At 44.4% G+C, this 17,620-nt stretch overlaps 1 protein-coding gene across 1 annotated transcript in view; it reads left to right on the plus strand.

The window, feature by feature from the left end:
* POMT2 (protein O-mannosyltransferase 2) overlaps positions 1–17,620 on the plus strand; it is a gene marked incomplete at its 3' end in the record, with an annotated part of 41,410 nt that overhangs the window by 18,920 nt on the left and 4,870 nt on the right. The window contains exons 6-15 of the mRNA XM_084240588.1: positions 54–213; positions 1,373–1,479; positions 2,173–2,255; positions 4,715–4,824; positions 6,294–6,360; positions 8,691–8,760; positions 13,162–13,240; positions 14,638–14,789; positions 15,220–15,311; positions 16,334–16,410. Of these exons, the coding sequence (XP_084096714.1) occupies positions 54–213; positions 1,373–1,479; positions 2,173–2,255; positions 4,715–4,824; positions 6,294–6,360; positions 8,691–8,760; positions 13,162–13,240; positions 14,638–14,789; positions 15,220–15,311; positions 16,334–16,410 (997 nt within the window). The remainder of the gene's footprint in view (positions 1–53; positions 214–1,372; positions 1,480–2,172; positions 2,256–4,714; positions 4,825–6,293; positions 6,361–8,690; positions 8,761–13,161; positions 13,241–14,637; positions 14,790–15,219; positions 15,312–16,333; positions 16,411–17,620) is intronic.

Here is a 17,620-nt window from a genome sequence, read left to right on the forward strand (position 1 = left end):
GCCTTTGAGTTTGGTTCCAGCCAAACTGAACTCTGTGTCTTCTTGATTTTCAGGCCCTTCTCTGCCCCCTGGTGGTTCTGGCTCAGCCTGACTGGCATTAATCTGGCTGGTGCTTTAGGGGTCAAGTTTGTTGGCCTCTTTATCATCCTGCAAGTGGGTTGGAACACTGTTTCAGAACTTTGGCAGCTGTTCGGAGACCTCAGTCTTTCATTGGTGAGAACACAAGCACTTGTAGAAATGTCTTCCTCCCTGGGATTGCTTGGCAGAGCCAGCAGCCTTTCTCCACCTCTGCTGTAGCAGCTGAGTGGCCACATTTGGGTCTGAGGTGGGCTGGATTCGGCTATTGTCTGTGGGCAGCCTGACCACACGAAGTGGCCACCACTGAGAGGCTGAACAGGTAAAGGAGGGGATGGACTTGGCATTCTCTTCTGGCAGCTGTTTCCTTTTGTTCTTAAAACGATCTATAAACTGCCCAGGGGTTTCTGTCCAGCTGGGCTCACGCCAAATATGTGGCCGGCACACATATGCTTGGACTTTAGGTAGGGTGCGTGAGATGACCTGAACAAACAGTTCTTTTTCTTCACTCAGGCTCCTGAGCTTTGGAGACCAGTAAGGGCCTTTAGGGTTTATTACAGTACTATTTAAGAACTGATTCTTAAATCAGGCATTAAATGCTTTACTTTCATTATCATTATCATACTTATCATTACACTTATTTATTCCTCATTTCAACCCTATGAAGCAGGCATTTGTTACCTCTTTACAAATGAGGAAATCGTGACCTGGAGAGGTAATAACATTCCCAAGGTCATACAAGTAGTAAGAGGTAGATTTAGGGTTCACACTTGAGTGAGGCGGATTCCAGGCCTGAACTGTTTTGCTTTATAATGCTGTCCTATCTCGTTCCCTAGTCCATTCAGAAAATATAGACAAACCATCCACTAAGTGTGAAACACAAAATATGAAGATGAATAAAACAAGAGTTCTGCCCTTGGAGACCATGGGAAGAGAGGAAATAAGTAAACAGGCAATTTCAGGGCAGTCAGCGGGTGCAGTGAGAGCACAGAGGAGGGTACCAGGCAGTCTCGGGAGCTCCAGGAAGGCTTCTGGGAGGAAGGTGAAGCCTGAAGTTGAGAAAAGGAGCAGGTATCTATGTGTTGGGACAGGCAGCAGAAGACTGACCATGTTTAACCCCTGGTTGTGCTTGGGTGGTGGGGTGTTAGGGGAAGGCTTAAGGTTTCCAGATAGTCTTTCTTGTTGGCCATTAGCTTTTCAATTTTTTATGATTGTGTCTTACACGTAAAAACTTACATATAATGTGCATATTGGTTGTAAGGTATAATACAGTGCCCTGTGCCCTCTGTGTTCGCAGGTGACTGTGGGGAAGCACCTGATTGCCCGCGTGCTGTGCCTCATCGTGCTGCCCCTGGCTCTCTACATGGCCACTTACGCCGTTCACTTCATGGTGCTGAATAAAAGGTACAACCAGAGCCTTTCCAGCATCATTCTGGTCCTCCTCTTGCCTCTAAGTCATGATAGGCCCTGTGACCTCCTGTGTCTGTGGGTGGGATAATAGCAGAGGGCCCCAGGGTTTTTCTTCTTTTTGTTTCCGCCTGTGTTCTGTCTTTTGGATGAATCCAAGGGACTCAGAAAGGCCAGCACCTTGGCCCAAAGCAGAGGAGAATTTTTCACAGCCAAATTGCCCTTATCCCTAAATGAAGCCCTTACGCTTAGCAGAGATGGGCCTTCAGAGGATGCAGTTGGAGAGAGGATGATAATAGTAACTCCCATTTAAAGAGTAGCAGCCAAGTCTCAGGGTCTATGTTCAACACATGTTATATGTTGCACATGTATGCATGTATACATTATTTCATTTAATTATAATCATTCCTTAGTTCTTTTGATCTTTTAAAAATTCTCAATTAACAAATGAGCAACTGAGACAATATAAGGTTCGGTGTGTGCCAACGGTCATGTGGCTGGTAAGGGACTGAGTCAAGTTTGGACTCCGGTTTCTCTGGCTCCATCAGCTGTCTCTGCCCCACAGCGTCATGCTGCCACTCCTGCTGTACTTCTTTTAAAATAATGGAGCAGAGCTTTTCCTAAGACTCCTGGGAAATCACAATTTTGCTCCACTGACTTGGCGCTCTTCTGCTCCTCCCCTCCCCACAGTGGTCCTGGTGACGGCTTCTTCAGTTCTGCCTTCCAGGCCCGCCTGTCAGGAAACAACCTGCACAATGCTTCCATCCCTGAACGTGAGTATCTCTTGGCCATCACAAAGGTAGAAGGACAGGTGGTTTTCCTGGGAGTTGAGTTGGAGAAGACAAGGATGATAAACTGAGTTATTTTAGTCTGTGGATGGCAGAGTGGGAGAAAGGTCCAGTGAGATCTGGCCCCAGTGCTCAAGAGAGTGAATTGGGGCACAGGAAGTGCAGAGGAAAACACCCTGAACCATAACTTCTCCACTGTATCTGTAACATCAAAAGTAGCTCTGTGGAAAGACCAATCAGAGAATCTGGTGAAAGAACAAGGCCCTTCACAGCCAGCGGTCACTGTCCACCACGGTGTTCTTTGACTGACATCCTTTCACTTCTTCACAGATAGTAAATGAACAAGCATCAGCCACATAGGAGGCTGTGGATGGATGCCCTCAGTATAGCATCTATGTCGGGCCCCACATGAGGTGACTGTGTTGAGTTTATAATAAAGAGGGAAAACAGCAGTGAGGATTGAAGGGTGTGAGAGATTACTTCTGCTGGGGCTGAGGAGGGGATCAGAGGTACACAGAGTGAGTTGCCTTGGAGCCAGGCCTTGGAAGAATCAGTAGCTGTCAAGGGATGGAAAGGCAGGATAAGGCACAGTGGGCAGAAGGCATATCACAGTCAAGGCCAAGGACAGGGCAAAAGTCAAGTCAATGGTTATATGCAGAGAAGTACTGGAAGATAAGGTTGAAAAGATAGGTTGGGCCTAAATTATGATGGGTGGAGTGTCTGGATGGGATGTTTGACTTCTTTAAACAGATAGTGGAGACCTGGTAAAGGTCTTTGAGCAGGAGGCAGCCAGGAAGGCTGTGCTGTGCTGTAAGGAGATGACCCTGATGTAGGACGGCTACAAGTGGAGGGGAGTGGAGAACGGGGGGCATCCTCTGGAGCTGTTGCGGGGTCTTGAGCTGGGCAGGGTGATAGGAGCCACGGGGGTAAGGCAAAGGAGCATGTTTCAAGGAGATTGTACATGGACAGGGAGAAAGGAAGATGTCACTGAAGACTTGAGTCCAGGGGACTTTTCCTGGAGGCAAGGATTACGTACGTCTGTCAGTCTCTTGTGGCTTACACAGTGCCTGGAACACAGAGGGCCTGCCAAATGGGAAAGAACGAGAAATAGGAAAGCAGGTGAAAAAGTTGGTTTGGAAGGGCAGATTCCACATTAGAGATGCTGACTTTTAGTCCTTGGGGGATTGTGTGCAGTGGAGCCAGTGGATGCTTGGGGTCGATGCTTTCAAAGCTGACAACCAGGTAATTGATGCCGTGGCAGTGGCTGTGATCTGTAAGGAAACTAGGATGAGGAAGAGAACGGGGCCTAGGTCAGGCCACTGCAGAAAGCAGGAGGTTGGAGAATGAGAGAAGAGGATGGAAAAGGGGTAGTCCATGAAGGGGAGAGGGAAGAAGGGGGGCAGAGAGCATTTTAAGAAGCAAAGGTGGTCAGCAGTATGTGGGGCTGCATATGTTGACTGGAATAAGAACTCAGAAAAGTGGAGCTGTGAGATTAGCAGAGTCCTACTCATTATTTAGAAGTCCTAATTCAGCTGGGATCTCTTCTTTCAAGCCACCCTCTGCTCACTCCTTGGACATGAAATCATTGCCCTGCTCTGTGCTCCCACCAGAGCACATGGTCACACCTTTGCTGGCGCACTTGCCCATTGTCCTGAGCTTGTCAGTGTAAAGCCACCTTCTCCGAAACTATGCTCTTCCAGGCCTGCAGCCACAGTGTAATGGGCAGATTCTGTTGACCAGATGAATGAGCCACGGAGGATAGGAGTTGACCAGCACTGGTGGAGTGAGGCCTGTTTCTTTGGGGTGGGGAGTGATGGGGCAGCCAGAATCTAGGTGACTGAGAAGGTGGACAGTAATAAGGAAAAAAGGCTTCCCAATGGCCAAGCCTGCAAGAAGCGGGGACGCTCTTGGGTAAGCTATTTACTCTGTTGCTGTCTTTTAAATTCAGAGTGAAAAACCAAACAAACAAGACATAACCCCAAAACACCATTGAACGGTTACTTCAATGGCACTAGATTTAAAGGGAAGAAAGATTATATAGTGAAAAGTTGATCTTCACATCTGTCATAATATTATATCTCAGAGAACATTCCAGCTGAAGACATAAAACGCTGCTTCCTTCTTTACTCCCCTGAGTGTATGTGTAGACCTTGACTGAAGGACAAATTGCTTCTAATCTTTTGCACTTATAAACAATTCTTTGATAATAATGCTGCTAATACCCAACTTCTTAACATTCCTACGAGGGGGTGCTGGGGGCACCAGTGAGACCCTGTAGTGAGCTCCATTTTGGGTGGACTCTGGGAGTGAGAGGGCAGCTGCGTCCTGCTTTAGGCAGTCCTGGGCCCCGTGCAGTTTAGGGGTCAGTGCATCCTGTGGCTTCCGAGGCCCCTCCAGGGTAGCTCTAGCCCTTTACCAGCTCACACCCTCTCTCTTTCGCCCAGACTTGGCCTACGGCTCTGTGATCACTGTGAAAAATCTACGGATGGCCATTGGCTATCTCCACTCCCACAGTCACCTCTATCCGGAGGGCATCGGCGCCCGCCAGCAGCAGGTCAGTGAGCTTTTATTGCACTTACATTGCCCCAGCACCAACCCATTGGCCAGACTGAAGCCGCCCCTTTCTTGCCTCCCGTCCTTGGCCTGCGCTGTTTCCCCTGCTTCACTTTCTTCCTCCTGCACCCTTCTCTTTCCCCTGACCCACTCCAGCTTCTGTAATCTGTGCTATTCCTTCTGGCCACTGTGACCCCCTATCCCTGAGGGAGTCTCTCTCATAGGAGCGACTTTCTTGACACCCTTTACAAGCCTTTGTGCAAACCCTGTTCATATCGGGTTGCTTCTTCTTCCCGCCTCTTTGCTATGTGACTGCCAGCTCCTGCGAGGCTCACATGCTCGGCACAGGGCCTGGCACAAGAGTGGATGATGAGTGAAGTATAGTGGTTATTAACTGAGATGCGTGTGGCCCTGTGCTCAGAACTGAGCCTGGTGATAGAGTCAGCTTTTCACAGGCCTTGTCCTAGGCCAGCAGAAACTATTGTACAGCACGTTTTGTGTAATAATAGCCTGTCCTGTGGACATACCATCATGCTAAGTGTTCCTCCGTTATTGGACATTTATACTCTTTCCAGATTTTTGGCATTAGATTGTTGCAACATTACAGGGGTGTGCATGTGTATACACACACAAGTAATTTTTTAATCAGTACACAAAATGACTATGGGTTAAAATTTTAGGTATCTCTGGTGAGATATTTATGGAGCTTTTTATTTTCATTTGACCACATACTAGAAAATATGATGTGAATTTTTCATTTAGAAAGTTTGAGCCATGGTCTTAATTACTTTTTGAAATGCTCTATATCCTCTATGTTCTGGAGACCGTTACACAAGCTGTAATGGTTCCTTCCCTTGGAGGCTGGAACTTTATTTATTTTATTTATTTTTATTTTTATTTATTTATGCATATTTATTTATTTAATTTATTTATGCATATTTATACAAGAACCCCAATTCAGGCCAGAGGTTTGGGGGAGGGGTGAGAGGATTCACCAGAGACGGAGTGGGAACAGAGCAGGCGGATTGACTGAAATATACTGCTGAGGTGAGCAGTGGGTGAGTCAGGAGAGGTCTGCTGCACCATATGGGTTAGCTCCCTGGCCAACTGGGGATCAAATTCGTGCTGCAGTGGCTGCGGATGGCTTCATAGGTAGCGTCTTAACCTCTTGTGCCATTAGGGAGGCCCCTGGAGGCTGGAACTTTAAAGATAAAGTTGAAAGACACAAAGAGAGGAATCAAAAATGTTCTTGTGGATAAGACTTCCTAAATGCAAAGAAAGTAGAGAATCCCACTCGCTAATGCTACTTCTGAACCCCGTTGGGGGTCATGGCCCCTCAGCTTGGTGGCTGGGGGTTCTGAAAGACATTTAAGCCACACTGGTTTGCTATTGATTGACCTGTGGCCAACCTTGCTGACAGTGATGGTCTTTCTCTCTCCCACCCCTTTCTTCCTCCCCCACCCCACTCAGGTCACCACCTATTTGCACAAGGACTACAATAATCTTTGGATTATCAAGAAACAAAACACAAATGCAGGTAATGTGGTAGGGAACTGATGCTTCTTGTGTTATTACTTTGAGTCTCCTTAATGTTGATCTTTCCTCGAAAAGAGTGATACTGAGCTGGAACGCTGCATATTCTTTAACAACATCTGTAATGATCTCAGCTAGCCTTTCAACAATTACTTAGTGAGCACCTGCTGTGTTCCAAGTATTATTGTCAGCCCACGAAATAAGCAGTGAGCAAGACAGATGAGATCTCACTCTTGGAGCTGTCATTTTGAGGCCAGAGAACCAGGCCAAGACTCAGACTTAATCTAGAATTGGTTCTCTCGACATGCCGCTTGGGGCTGCTGAATAGCCCAACACTGGGCACCAGGTGACAGCTCTCGCTTCTTGTTCAGAGCATGCCACACCTCGCAGACCCCAGCATATGGTGCAGCTCAAGTCACTGTGCTTGCTCCAGTGCTGCTGCCCACTGCTTACCCCTGGCCTGTGCCAGTCAGCTGGGCGTCTGAGCCCCCCAGTCCTGTGGCTGGGCTTGTTCAGTGGGTGCTTGGGCCTTCACCTGATGCCTGCTGATGGACTCCCCCTGATTGGGTTGGGCAAAGCTGCTCTGAGCACACCTGTGGAGCTCTTGGGGCTTTATGACTAGGGCTATATTTGGATCTTCTTCTCTTTGGTCAGATAGCCTGTTACCTGCGCCTCTGCCTTTTGCTGCAGCTGAGAGGAGCTCACTGATTGTCTATGCCACAGCTATTCTCTGTCTCCTCAGCAAGTACCACCTGCCTCAGCCTGTTTGCTGCACCACAGCCTTTGTGGGGGAAGTGGGCGGCTACTATCTAAATTTGCCTTCTTTGTTCCTTTCCACACCTCCTCTGATTGCTGTGGATTTTAGCCTAGAAATGTGGCATACACAATCTCTGCCTTCGCAGTCTACTCCTCAGTCACAGATGATGACGCCACTCCACAGGGTCTGTTTCTGCACCTTGTGATACTGGTGTTGATTGTGTTCAGGTCCAGCAGGCCAGGCGCAGGTGGCCTGCCACAGTGAGGGGGTGTAGGGAGACCAGCTTTACTTCTAAAGCCACAGGGGCACAGCTCTGAACGTCGCTGGCTGGTTATTCTTTTGTGACTTCTGTGTAAAGATGGGTGCATTTCACCCAATCAACTCAGGATTTATGTGACTGTAGAGATCTTACAAGCACTTTGGGGTTGGGAACTGTGCATACGAAGGTCTCTGTGTTCTTAATGGCCATAAACATCCTTCCCCTCAAGTCCATATGAAATAAAACTTCCTTCCCAGTTGACGTATTTGATTTGTCATCTTGCTGATTAATCTTTTTAAGAGAACTTAAAAGGCAGAGTAGGAATGGGTGTCTCCACAGCCGAGTTCTCTGATTCTCATGAGAGCCAGTGATTTGTGCTGGCAGATTTGTCTCTCTTGACCTCAAGTGTTAGTGTGTCACTGCTGGAGACAGAAATCTTCAAGGACCCTCCGTGTTGCTCTGATTACTGCCATGTCCTTTTCCATTGTCATTGCCTTTCCAGATCCTGCTCAGTCTTGATTGCTGATGAAGACAAGTAGTCTCTCTCATCATTTTATTTTCCTCTATTGCCAGACAACCACTAACAAATTTTGTAGGGCTTAAAATTTGGTCTGAAAGAGAGCCAGACAAATGGTCATTTACATGGATTAATTTTTGGAACACTGTATTTGTACTGCTAAGAGGAAAATCTTATTATTTAGCTTTCCAGCTTAAAAATCACCCAGTGGGGGCTTCAGTGCTTTTCAGATAAAGGACCACGTTCCTAGCCTGGCGTACAGGCTGCCTCCTTGTTCACATCCTCGTCTGTTCCCACTCTGCTTTCTGAATGTGTGAAGCCATTTACCGTTGATCAAGTTGAGTTTTGTCCTTTCCTACCTCTGTACTCTTACTTGTTCCTCTGACAATATTTCCCCCTCTTTTAAGAGTCTCTTCAATCATCATCTCATCTTCACCGTTTCTCCACCCTCTGAGATAGTTAAGAACCCTCTCTCTTTGCCCTGACAGTGCTGGTTTTGTTGGCTTTTTTTTTTTTTTTTTTTTTTTTTTTTTTTGCATAGAAGAACTGGGGTATAGGCTAGAGGTGCAAGGGGTGAGAGGATTCACCAGAGGCAGAGTGGGGAGCAGAACAGATGGATTGTCTGAAATACACTGCTGAGGGGAGCAGCGGGGGAGACAGGAGAGGTCTGCTGTCACAGTGCTCTGTTAGTATCTTTAGCACATACCACGTGGTGCTATAGCTCTGACCGGTAGGCCAACAATTAATACTAACCTAAGGAGTGAGCGATTTCAGATATCAATGCTTGTTTCTTCTTGGCAGATCCCTTAGACCCTTCATTTCCAGTGGAGTTTGTAAGACATGGAGACATCATTCGACTGGAACACAAAGAGTAAGTAAATTTGCTTTTTGGGCTAAATAAGGTGTGGGCACCAAAGGTTGGGAGTTCTTTAAGGCTGGAAATAAACAGTAGTCAAATTTGGATGAGGTTCTAGTAAATGGAACAAGTCTGTGTGCTAGAATGGGAGGATTATTTTATTAAGGTTGATAAAATAAGCAGGCCAGCCTTTGCCTGCCTATTCTGACTTTGGGGAACTTTAAGTTTTGAGAGTATTTTTCACTTTCTCTTTTCCTAGAGGGAAAAAGAAAACAATTTGAGTTGCCCAAAGCTGCTGCTTAAGTGGCTGCCTATAGAAAGACGTAGGAGTCTGTTTCTGAGAATTTGGCAAGCTGGTATATTTACCCAGTGTTCTCTCTGAGGATGAGTAGAAATGATGGAATAATATAAGCTTCTTAAAAGCATCAAGGAGCTAACAAGGAAGTAAAGAATTTCTAAGCCAATCTAAGTGGAAGACGGAATCCAGAGAAATAAGTAGGACACAGCCTCCGCTTCTGCCTTTATCCCACAATCTTGCGTTTTGATCTGTGGTTTGCGCTGCTTCCTGAGAGGAGTTTTAAAGTTAAAAACTCCATATGCACCCAAAGGGGTAATTTATTAAGTGATCCTTCCCCCCAATTTGGAGCCCCCACAGACAGGGTAAAGGTAAATCTGCTCTATCCACCTGTGCCCAGGAAAAGTGATTTTGGTATCTAGCAGAGCTGTGGGAGGGCTGGTGTGGTGGGGTGGGGTGGGAGGGGATATTACCTCTGGCTCCTGAGAAGTTGTAACTGCCAGTTACCTTCACGTGGATTTGTAGCCCAAATGCTTTTCTCCTGGAGGGCTCAACATCTTGAAGCCATGAATTTAAATGAATACGATCCTCCAAAGTGGTAATGTCTCCTAGATGCCTGGCTAAAAAACAAATGTAAATTTTCTTTTGGGGAAGACATTGTCATCCATGCCCATAAATAGTTTCTCAGTGACAGTGAGTGGTACACAGTAAAAAATAACTAAGCACAGAAGGAAATAGGGCACTCTGTACAAGAACAAATAAACAATAGACACAGAAGCAGCCCTGCAAACATTTCATATAGTAGAATTATCAGATACAGATTTTTTTAAAAACAGTGATTATATATAGAAAGACAATGTATATTTTTTTTCCTAGTGAGGACTGGGGATACTTAACATATTTATTTTATTTTTATTCCCACCACCACCCCTTGTATCCTCTTTGACCCTTTCTCTCACCTCCCTCCAAACCTCAGTGACCTCACTTCATTTATTAATGATTGCTTATTTCATAAGTATTTCACTTAGTTGAATCATTTGCTGTATAAATGTCCAGTATTTGTCTTTGTCATTTTGACTATATATAATTCCCTCAAGCTCCTTCCATTTGCTATTTTTTTTTTTTTCAGAAAAATCCATCATCTTTAATTCTCCTTTCTCTTTCCCAAGACAACTAGCCAACCAAAGTTCTATTTATTGAATATCTTTTTTTTTAATTAATAAATTTTATTTTTATATTCCCCATACAATTGCAATCCCCCCATTCTGACCCCAATCCCTCCCCTCCCGCCCCCCACCCCCCAAAAAGTGCCTCTGGTTCATAGTTTTTGTTGATTTTGATTTTCACTTTCTTATAGTTATTCATTTTCCTGGTCCCTTATTTAAGTTTTCTAGATTCCTGCTATGAGTGAGACCATCCGGTATTTTTCTTTTTCTTTTTGGCTTATTTCACTGAGCATGATCCCTTCCAGCGCCATCCATGTTGCTGCAAATTGCATGTGTTTATCTTTTTTGAATGCTGAGTAATATTCCATGGTATATATGTACCACATCTTCTTGATCCAGTCATCTATTTTTGGGCATTTGGGTTGTTTCAAAGCTTAGCTATTGTAAACAGTGCTGCTATAAACATAGGGGTGCAGGTGCTCTTTGGAATTGATGTTTCTGTGTCCTTTGGGTAAATACCTAGGAGTGGAATTGCTGGATCCTGTGGAAGCTCTATGTGTAGTAGGTCCAGAAATCTCCACACAGCTCTCCATAGTGGTTGGACCAGTTTGCACTCCCACCAACAGTGCAGAAGAGTTCCGCAACATTTCATCTTGCCTCATCGCTGAGTAGTAGTCCATAAAGTGACTAGACCACATCTTCCTCATCCAGTTTTTTTCCTATGGGCATTTAGATTGCTTTCCTTTCCCAAGTATTGTAAATAAACATTGGGGACCTTATAGTTGTTTTTTGTTGTTTTTTTTTTTTTTAGTGAATTGATAGTTTTGCATTCTTTGGAAATTGTGGTTTTTTTCATTTCTATTTCATTTATTTCTGCTCTTATTGCCATTCTTTTGTTTGTTTTGTCATTTTGTTGTTTGCATCTTCCTATTAAGTTTTGTTTAGGTTCCATTTCTGTTGTCCTCTGTGTTATTTCCATTGATTTTTGTTTGATAGTCCTGTTGAGGTTATTATGTAATGGACTACTTTTGTAGCTCTTTGGATTGTTTGGTCTTAAACTTGTTCTGATGGGACACGTTACTCTTCGGTGATGTATAAAATAGGTGTCTGTTACCTTTATATTTGTTTTTCTGCTGCTTTGTAATAACCCCTTTCTTATTTCATGTGCAGCTTGGGGTTGATAAAACTCTTAGCTTTTCAGTGAGGCTCCCTACCCTTCCTTCTGTCTTAATCTTGCAGGGCAAAGGATTCCAGCTGAACATCTTTTCTTTGAGTACTTTAAATATCTCCTCCCATCCCTTCTTGCTTGTCAGATTTCTAATGGAAAGTCTATGGATGTTGTTCCCTTACAGGTTACTTTTTTTCCTCAATGTTTTTAATATTCTGTCTTATCATCGCCTTTCAGCATTTTTGTTATAATGTGTCTTGGAGTGTGTTTGTCTGATATTATTTTGTTTGGGACTCTTTGGATCACTTAGATCAAGATGTTTGGTTTGTTTCCCAGGCATTTGTTTCAACAATCATTTCTTTAAATACATTTTTTTATGCCTTTCTCTGTCTCTCCTTCTGGCACCCCTATGAAATGGATGTTATTTCTTTTTCGGTTATTCCAAAGATCTCTTCCATGATTTCATTTTTTGGTTCTTTTATCTCTCTTGTTCTGTTTGTGTGTTCTCTTGTGCTTTTGAGCTCACAAATTCTCGTCATTACCTTTCTCTGTCTGCTGTGATTCCCCCTCCTATATTTTAAAATTCACATATATAGACATTTCTTAGACTCATTAGTTCTGATTGTAGTTTCATGTTTTCTTTATTCTGTTCCTGTTTTGCATCATTCATTTTTTTTTTAATTCAGCTAGCATTGTTTTAAATATTACCTCAAACTTCTCTTCAGGTCTATTCCATTGTTCTGATGGATTGAGATTTCTCTTGGGGTTATTTTGCTCCAGTGTTTGTGATATAATCTTATGTCTCTTCATTTTTAGGTTTTTTTTTTTTAGGTTCTAATAGGGATAAACTTGCAAACTGCTGCCTTCACACCTGGTACTGGTGAGGGGTAATAAGGAGAAAGGAGCTTGGGCAATAAGGTCGCCCCCAGTGAGCAGCAAGAATCCAAGCTCCCTACTGTACAGTGGGAAGAGAGTTGCATGGTAGAGACCCACACCGATCCCTTCCCCTTAGGCCAACTCATCAACCTAAATGTCTCCTTTAGTATCTTACCAACCTCAAACTCTAGGCTGTGTTTGAGCATTAGATGTATTGGTGGGCACAGATTGCATTTGAGGCGGGGCCACAAGCTGGGAGTTGTTCTCTTTACTTTTCCAGGACAGAGCCCTTCCCTAGGGTGCTTGCTCCTGTTGTAGAGGAGAGGAGCCCTGTATTCTCACTCTGTCAACATCTTACAGATTCTGTATTTTATTATTAAATAAGTTTTAATTATTAAATTGTGTTTTTGTAAATTTCCAAAATTGTTATCATGAAACTTTATTAATGACAACAGTGAGGATTATTATTAAAAGCGCAAGTAAATAGATGTTAAGTTAAACCCCCACCTCCTCCACAGATCTCCAATTTATGAAACTGGCGTTGAGAGTAGAAAAGTGAATGGTAGGAGTTTACCTATCTCAGGCATGTGTAGATTATAAACTGTAATTCAAGCCAAGTACTTCAAAGTTACCGAGGGCGTTATCTCCCCCCGCCCCCCACAGCCCCACCTGAATTAGTCCCTTTCTTGGCATGTATCTAGTACTTCTACCATCTGTCCTTCTTGGTTTGGGCAATTCTCCAATTCTCTGGATATTTCTTTTGAGTAAATAAGCAAGAACTTCCTTGGTTATGTTCTATTTAATAGTTCAGATTCCAATTTTTTGTGAAGCAACTTGGATTATCCTCAGCAAAGACAGGAACATCACGTTTCTTTTCTTCAGGGTAATGGCACCTCTCCTTTAACTTCCAGGACTTCTCGGAACTTGCACAGTCACTATCATGAGGCCCCACTGACCCGGAAGCACTATCAGGTCACTGGCTATGGCATAGTAAGTTGGCAACTGGAGCATGAGCAGAATGTAAATTGTGGGGCCTGGCCCGGGACCATGTGGTGAAACACATTCTCCCCAGAATTATGGAATGTTCCTCTGGATTGGAGGCTGCATGGGGACTCGTAACATTTGGGAACTTTTCTGGCTGTGGTTGCTGTGGAAAAAGTAGCTTATGAAGTCTGTCTCCATTTCTTTCCTCCCATAGTAATCATGCCATTTTTAAGTTCTGACACATAATAAATGTCAAATATGGTTATTTGGGTCTCTTTTAAAATCACATTGGTCTTAGAAGCCGCAGACCGGGCCTCCCTGGTGTCCTAGGGGTTAAGTCTCAGCGCTATCACAACCACTGATCCCCGGCCAGGAGGCTAACCCACATGGCGCAGCAGACCTCTTCTGTTTTGCCTGCTGTTCCCTTAGCAGTGGATTTCAGTAGATCTGCCTGTTCAGCTTCCCACTCTGTCTCTGGTGAATCTTCTCACCACCACCCCCTCCCCTCTACACCTCTGGCCTATACCCCAGTTCTACGCAAAAATGAATTAAAAAAAAAAAATCTTAAAAAAAAAAAAAAAGAAGCCATAGACCTACAGTTGGCTCCAGATGACTATGTTTATCCTTGGCCAGATCCAAATTCTTCTCACTGGCTTTATTTTAAAGGATTACCTCCCTGTTCTGCAGAGGAATATTACCCACATTGCTTTTGGATTTTCACTACCTTTGGATGAGGCAGTTAACAGGGGAAGCTCTATGCATATTTATATGACTTGGGGAGTAAGTTGAAAACAAAAACAATTAGTGGGCAACTAGACTTTATGACTATTGCATCCCCCTCTAGGGGCTTTGGTGTGTCACTAAAGATTCGGGATTCCTTAAGTTGACTTCCCAGCCCTCTATATTTGCTTGTCCCATCTTGAACCACAACTAACACTGAACTTTCTCATATTTTTCTGGTGGGCATCTCCTTAGAAGTGGACACAACTGTTTTATTTCCAAAATACAATATACAGACAGACCTTTCTGACTGAGGTGAGCGAGTGTCCAAGGAAATGAAAGCAAATGGCTCAATCTGTTCTCTCAGGGTGGTATCTTTAGTTTGGTTTAAGGGCAAAAGCGTTTATTTAGAACTCAAGCTTTAGCCCTTGGAAGTATACAGTTTGACTTCAAATTCCAGGAGTTATGCTACTTTTCTTGTATGTAATATGCTGAAGTAGTGGCCATCACTTAGCATATTTCCATGGCCCTCTTGTTCCCTTTCATATCTTAATCACTGAGGCGAATTTTGTCTTGACTTTGTAACAGTGGTGCCTGAAGTGGTGGCCCTCTTCCTTTTCTGACATGACTTCTCTAAAGTCATCTTACTTTCTTGGTATTTTTTTTCTTGATCAATGTGGCAGAATGGGACAGGAGACTCCAATGATTTCTGGCGGATTGAGGTTGTAAACAGAAAATTTGGAAACCGGATCAAGGTGCTGAGAAGTCGAATCCGCCTCATCCATCTGGTCACGGGCTGTGTCCTGGGCTCCTCAGGAAAGGTCCTGCCCAAGTGGTGAGTCTTCGGTGTTTGAATGTCCCAGTAGAAGCTCATACTTTCACACTGCAAGGAGTATACTAGAAGCTTCCATTTAACAATAGTCAATGTTTATCTACATGCTCACTTTTTCTTAGTGGTAGGTGGTGGGAACAAAGGCATCAGGTGTGTTCTGGAACACAGAGCTCCAGAGTGGCTTTGGTGTTCAGTGTTTTCTGACAGTGGAACACTTGTACATCTGGCTTGTGGCAGCTCTGTGGACCTAGGAGTTTTTCTAAAATGGGAATATGTACCCTAGACTACTCGTGAGAGAGTTGCGGGATATAAAAGTGGGAGCTTGAAAAAAGCATTGTCACTGGCTTGAGAAAAAGGGGTTCCACAAATTTAAGAGCAGCTGACAGGGCTATTCTCTGGCCTTACGAGAGACATCTGTGACTGCTTTTCACAGGGGCTGGGAGCAGTTGGAAGTTACTTGCACACCATATCTAAAGGAAACCCTCAGCTCCATCTGGAATGTGGAGGATCATATCAATCCCAAATGTGAGTGAGGTCACTTCTGGGCTGGCTCTGAAGGGAAACATTTATAATGAACTCCTAGAAAAGTGGGCCCTTAGAGACTCTACTGCCACTTCCTCTTATTGTTGCCATATGCTTCCTTTCTTCAGCATAATCTCTTTGATGAGTTATCTAGATAAGTAGCTCCTGTGTCTTCCCAGCCTTAGACTCATCTCCCTGACATAAGCAGTGACCTCACTTGGCACCAGAGTGAGTTGCCATTTTTCATTGTCCTTGCCTTTCACTGTGTTAGCTCTTTCCTTGCCACCTGTAGTGCAGGTCCATCTTCCTCTTCTCCTTCTGGGCTTTTCTATCTACTGCACCATGGACACCTCCCACCCTCAAGACTCAGAGCAGCCAGTTCTTTCCCTTTCTGCCCCTGTGGAGAGTGCCTGCCCTCCCCACATCCAGCAACACTTTTCTGAAAAGTGAGGCCACAGCCCTTGCTCTGTTCCCCTTATCTGTACCCCCAGCTCCAATTCCTCCTTCAGTTTCATCTTCAACTCAGTAAGTTTTTGGATTCATCATTCATCCTAAACTCTGCCCCTTCAAACTTCTGCTTGATTTCTCTTCTCTGTCTTTCCCATTTTATTCTTTTTACCACCAAGTTTAACCAGCCAGTTAATGAGCTCTTCACTGAATATGTCAGGAACTGTGATAAGCCCTGGGATATATTGTTGAATGAGATAGACTTGGCCCCTGTCCTCAAAGACCTTCTGCTTAGCAGGAGAGCGGCACCGAACCAGAACTACAGCAAAGGGCATGGTCTGAGCCCTGGGCCTTGTTAACAATTTGCCTTTGTATTTCTCGGAAATCTGACGGGTGGTTAGGACAAGCTGAGTGAATGATCAAGGACTAAGCCACACTTTCTTCCAACTCCTCAACACGCATCTACTTGTCAGCTCGTCAGGAAAGCGGCTCTGGACTCTGGTGGCCATGTGGATATCCGTGGACAGCTGTGAGAGAATATGTGACAAATATTTTCCTCTTGTCATTTCTTCCTCTAGTGCCAAACATCAGTCTGGACGTGCTGCAGCCCAGTTTTTCTGAGATGTTGCTGGAGTCCCACATGGTGATGATTCGGGTATATGGTGCCTTCCCATTTGGTGGCTTCTCTCAGGGAGCTCTTGATCATCCCCCAAATTTGGCTCACAGACCAGTAGCCATGGTATAGATTCACTGCCCCCTAGTGGAGAACTTTGAAAGTGTAGTCATTTCCCTTGTCAGGCGATGGTGGTGGTGGTGGCGGTGCTAACAATGACGATACCTGTCAGCATTATGTAGTTCTTCTGTGCCAGGCCCTGCTCTTAAGCTCTGTGCATATATTAACTAATTTAATACTTAGTGCAAGCCTGTGGAGGCTATTGTTCCCTATTTACAGTTGAGGAAATTGGAGGACAGAGAAGTTAAGGAACATGCCCAGGGTCACACAGCTAAATGTACAAAGTGGATCCAGGCTTCAAAACCAGGCTGACAGCCTTTCAGAGTCAGTGCTAGTTACTACTACATTCCGCTGCCTCGGAGTGATTCTCAAATCTGTTCAAGTGGCAGAGCGCCTGCAAAATCACCATGCTCTTGGTTGAAGATCCTGGGACTTGACCGATCATTCATTCCATCAAATGAATTTGGACCAACTCAGTGAAAAGCTAATTTGAGCATGGTGTTTCTGTGCTATATAAAATCCCAACCATGAGCCCTTTCAACCCCTGGGCATGGTTGACTCTTTTTAAGGTTTTCTAAGACTTATTGTTTGCACTCTCATTAGTAGCTGATGGCGGTCAGCACAGCATCAAGGACTTAAGGCAACTGAGAGAGGAAATCTTTACATGAGATAATTCTACCTTCTAGCTTACATCTTCCCTGTGCACTGGAGAAACTGCTGCAGCTTTGATGTTTAGGGGGAGACCTCTTTACCCAGGTTTATGGAAAACCAGTGTCTGCAGGAATGATGTTTAAGAATCAGCTGTATCTCGAGCCAGATGTATGATGATCGCTCCACCCACGGGGTGCAGAGAGGTGTAGCAGTTGTTGTTTTTCCCTGGTGAGCCCCTGTCAAGTGGATTTTCTTAGAAGTGATTATATAAGCAGTTCTCAGTAAATATAGTTGACTTATTTCACCAGATTAAATGAAAAATTCAAATTTTGTCATTTCTGCACATTGGGAGGTGATGAGTTGACATTAAGCAATCTTTGGGTCGCTTCTTCTCTGACCCGCATCTTGCAGCTGTCACTGGGGCCTGATGATATATTTCTTTGGAATACATGCCTGTCAGTCAAAATATCATTCTAGGTCT

This window comes from Talpa europaea, assembly GCF_964194135.1.
Source record: "Talpa europaea genome assembly, chromosome: 8".
NCBI classification, from domain to species: Eukaryota; Metazoa; Chordata; class Mammalia; order Eulipotyphla; family Talpidae; genus Talpa; species Talpa europaea.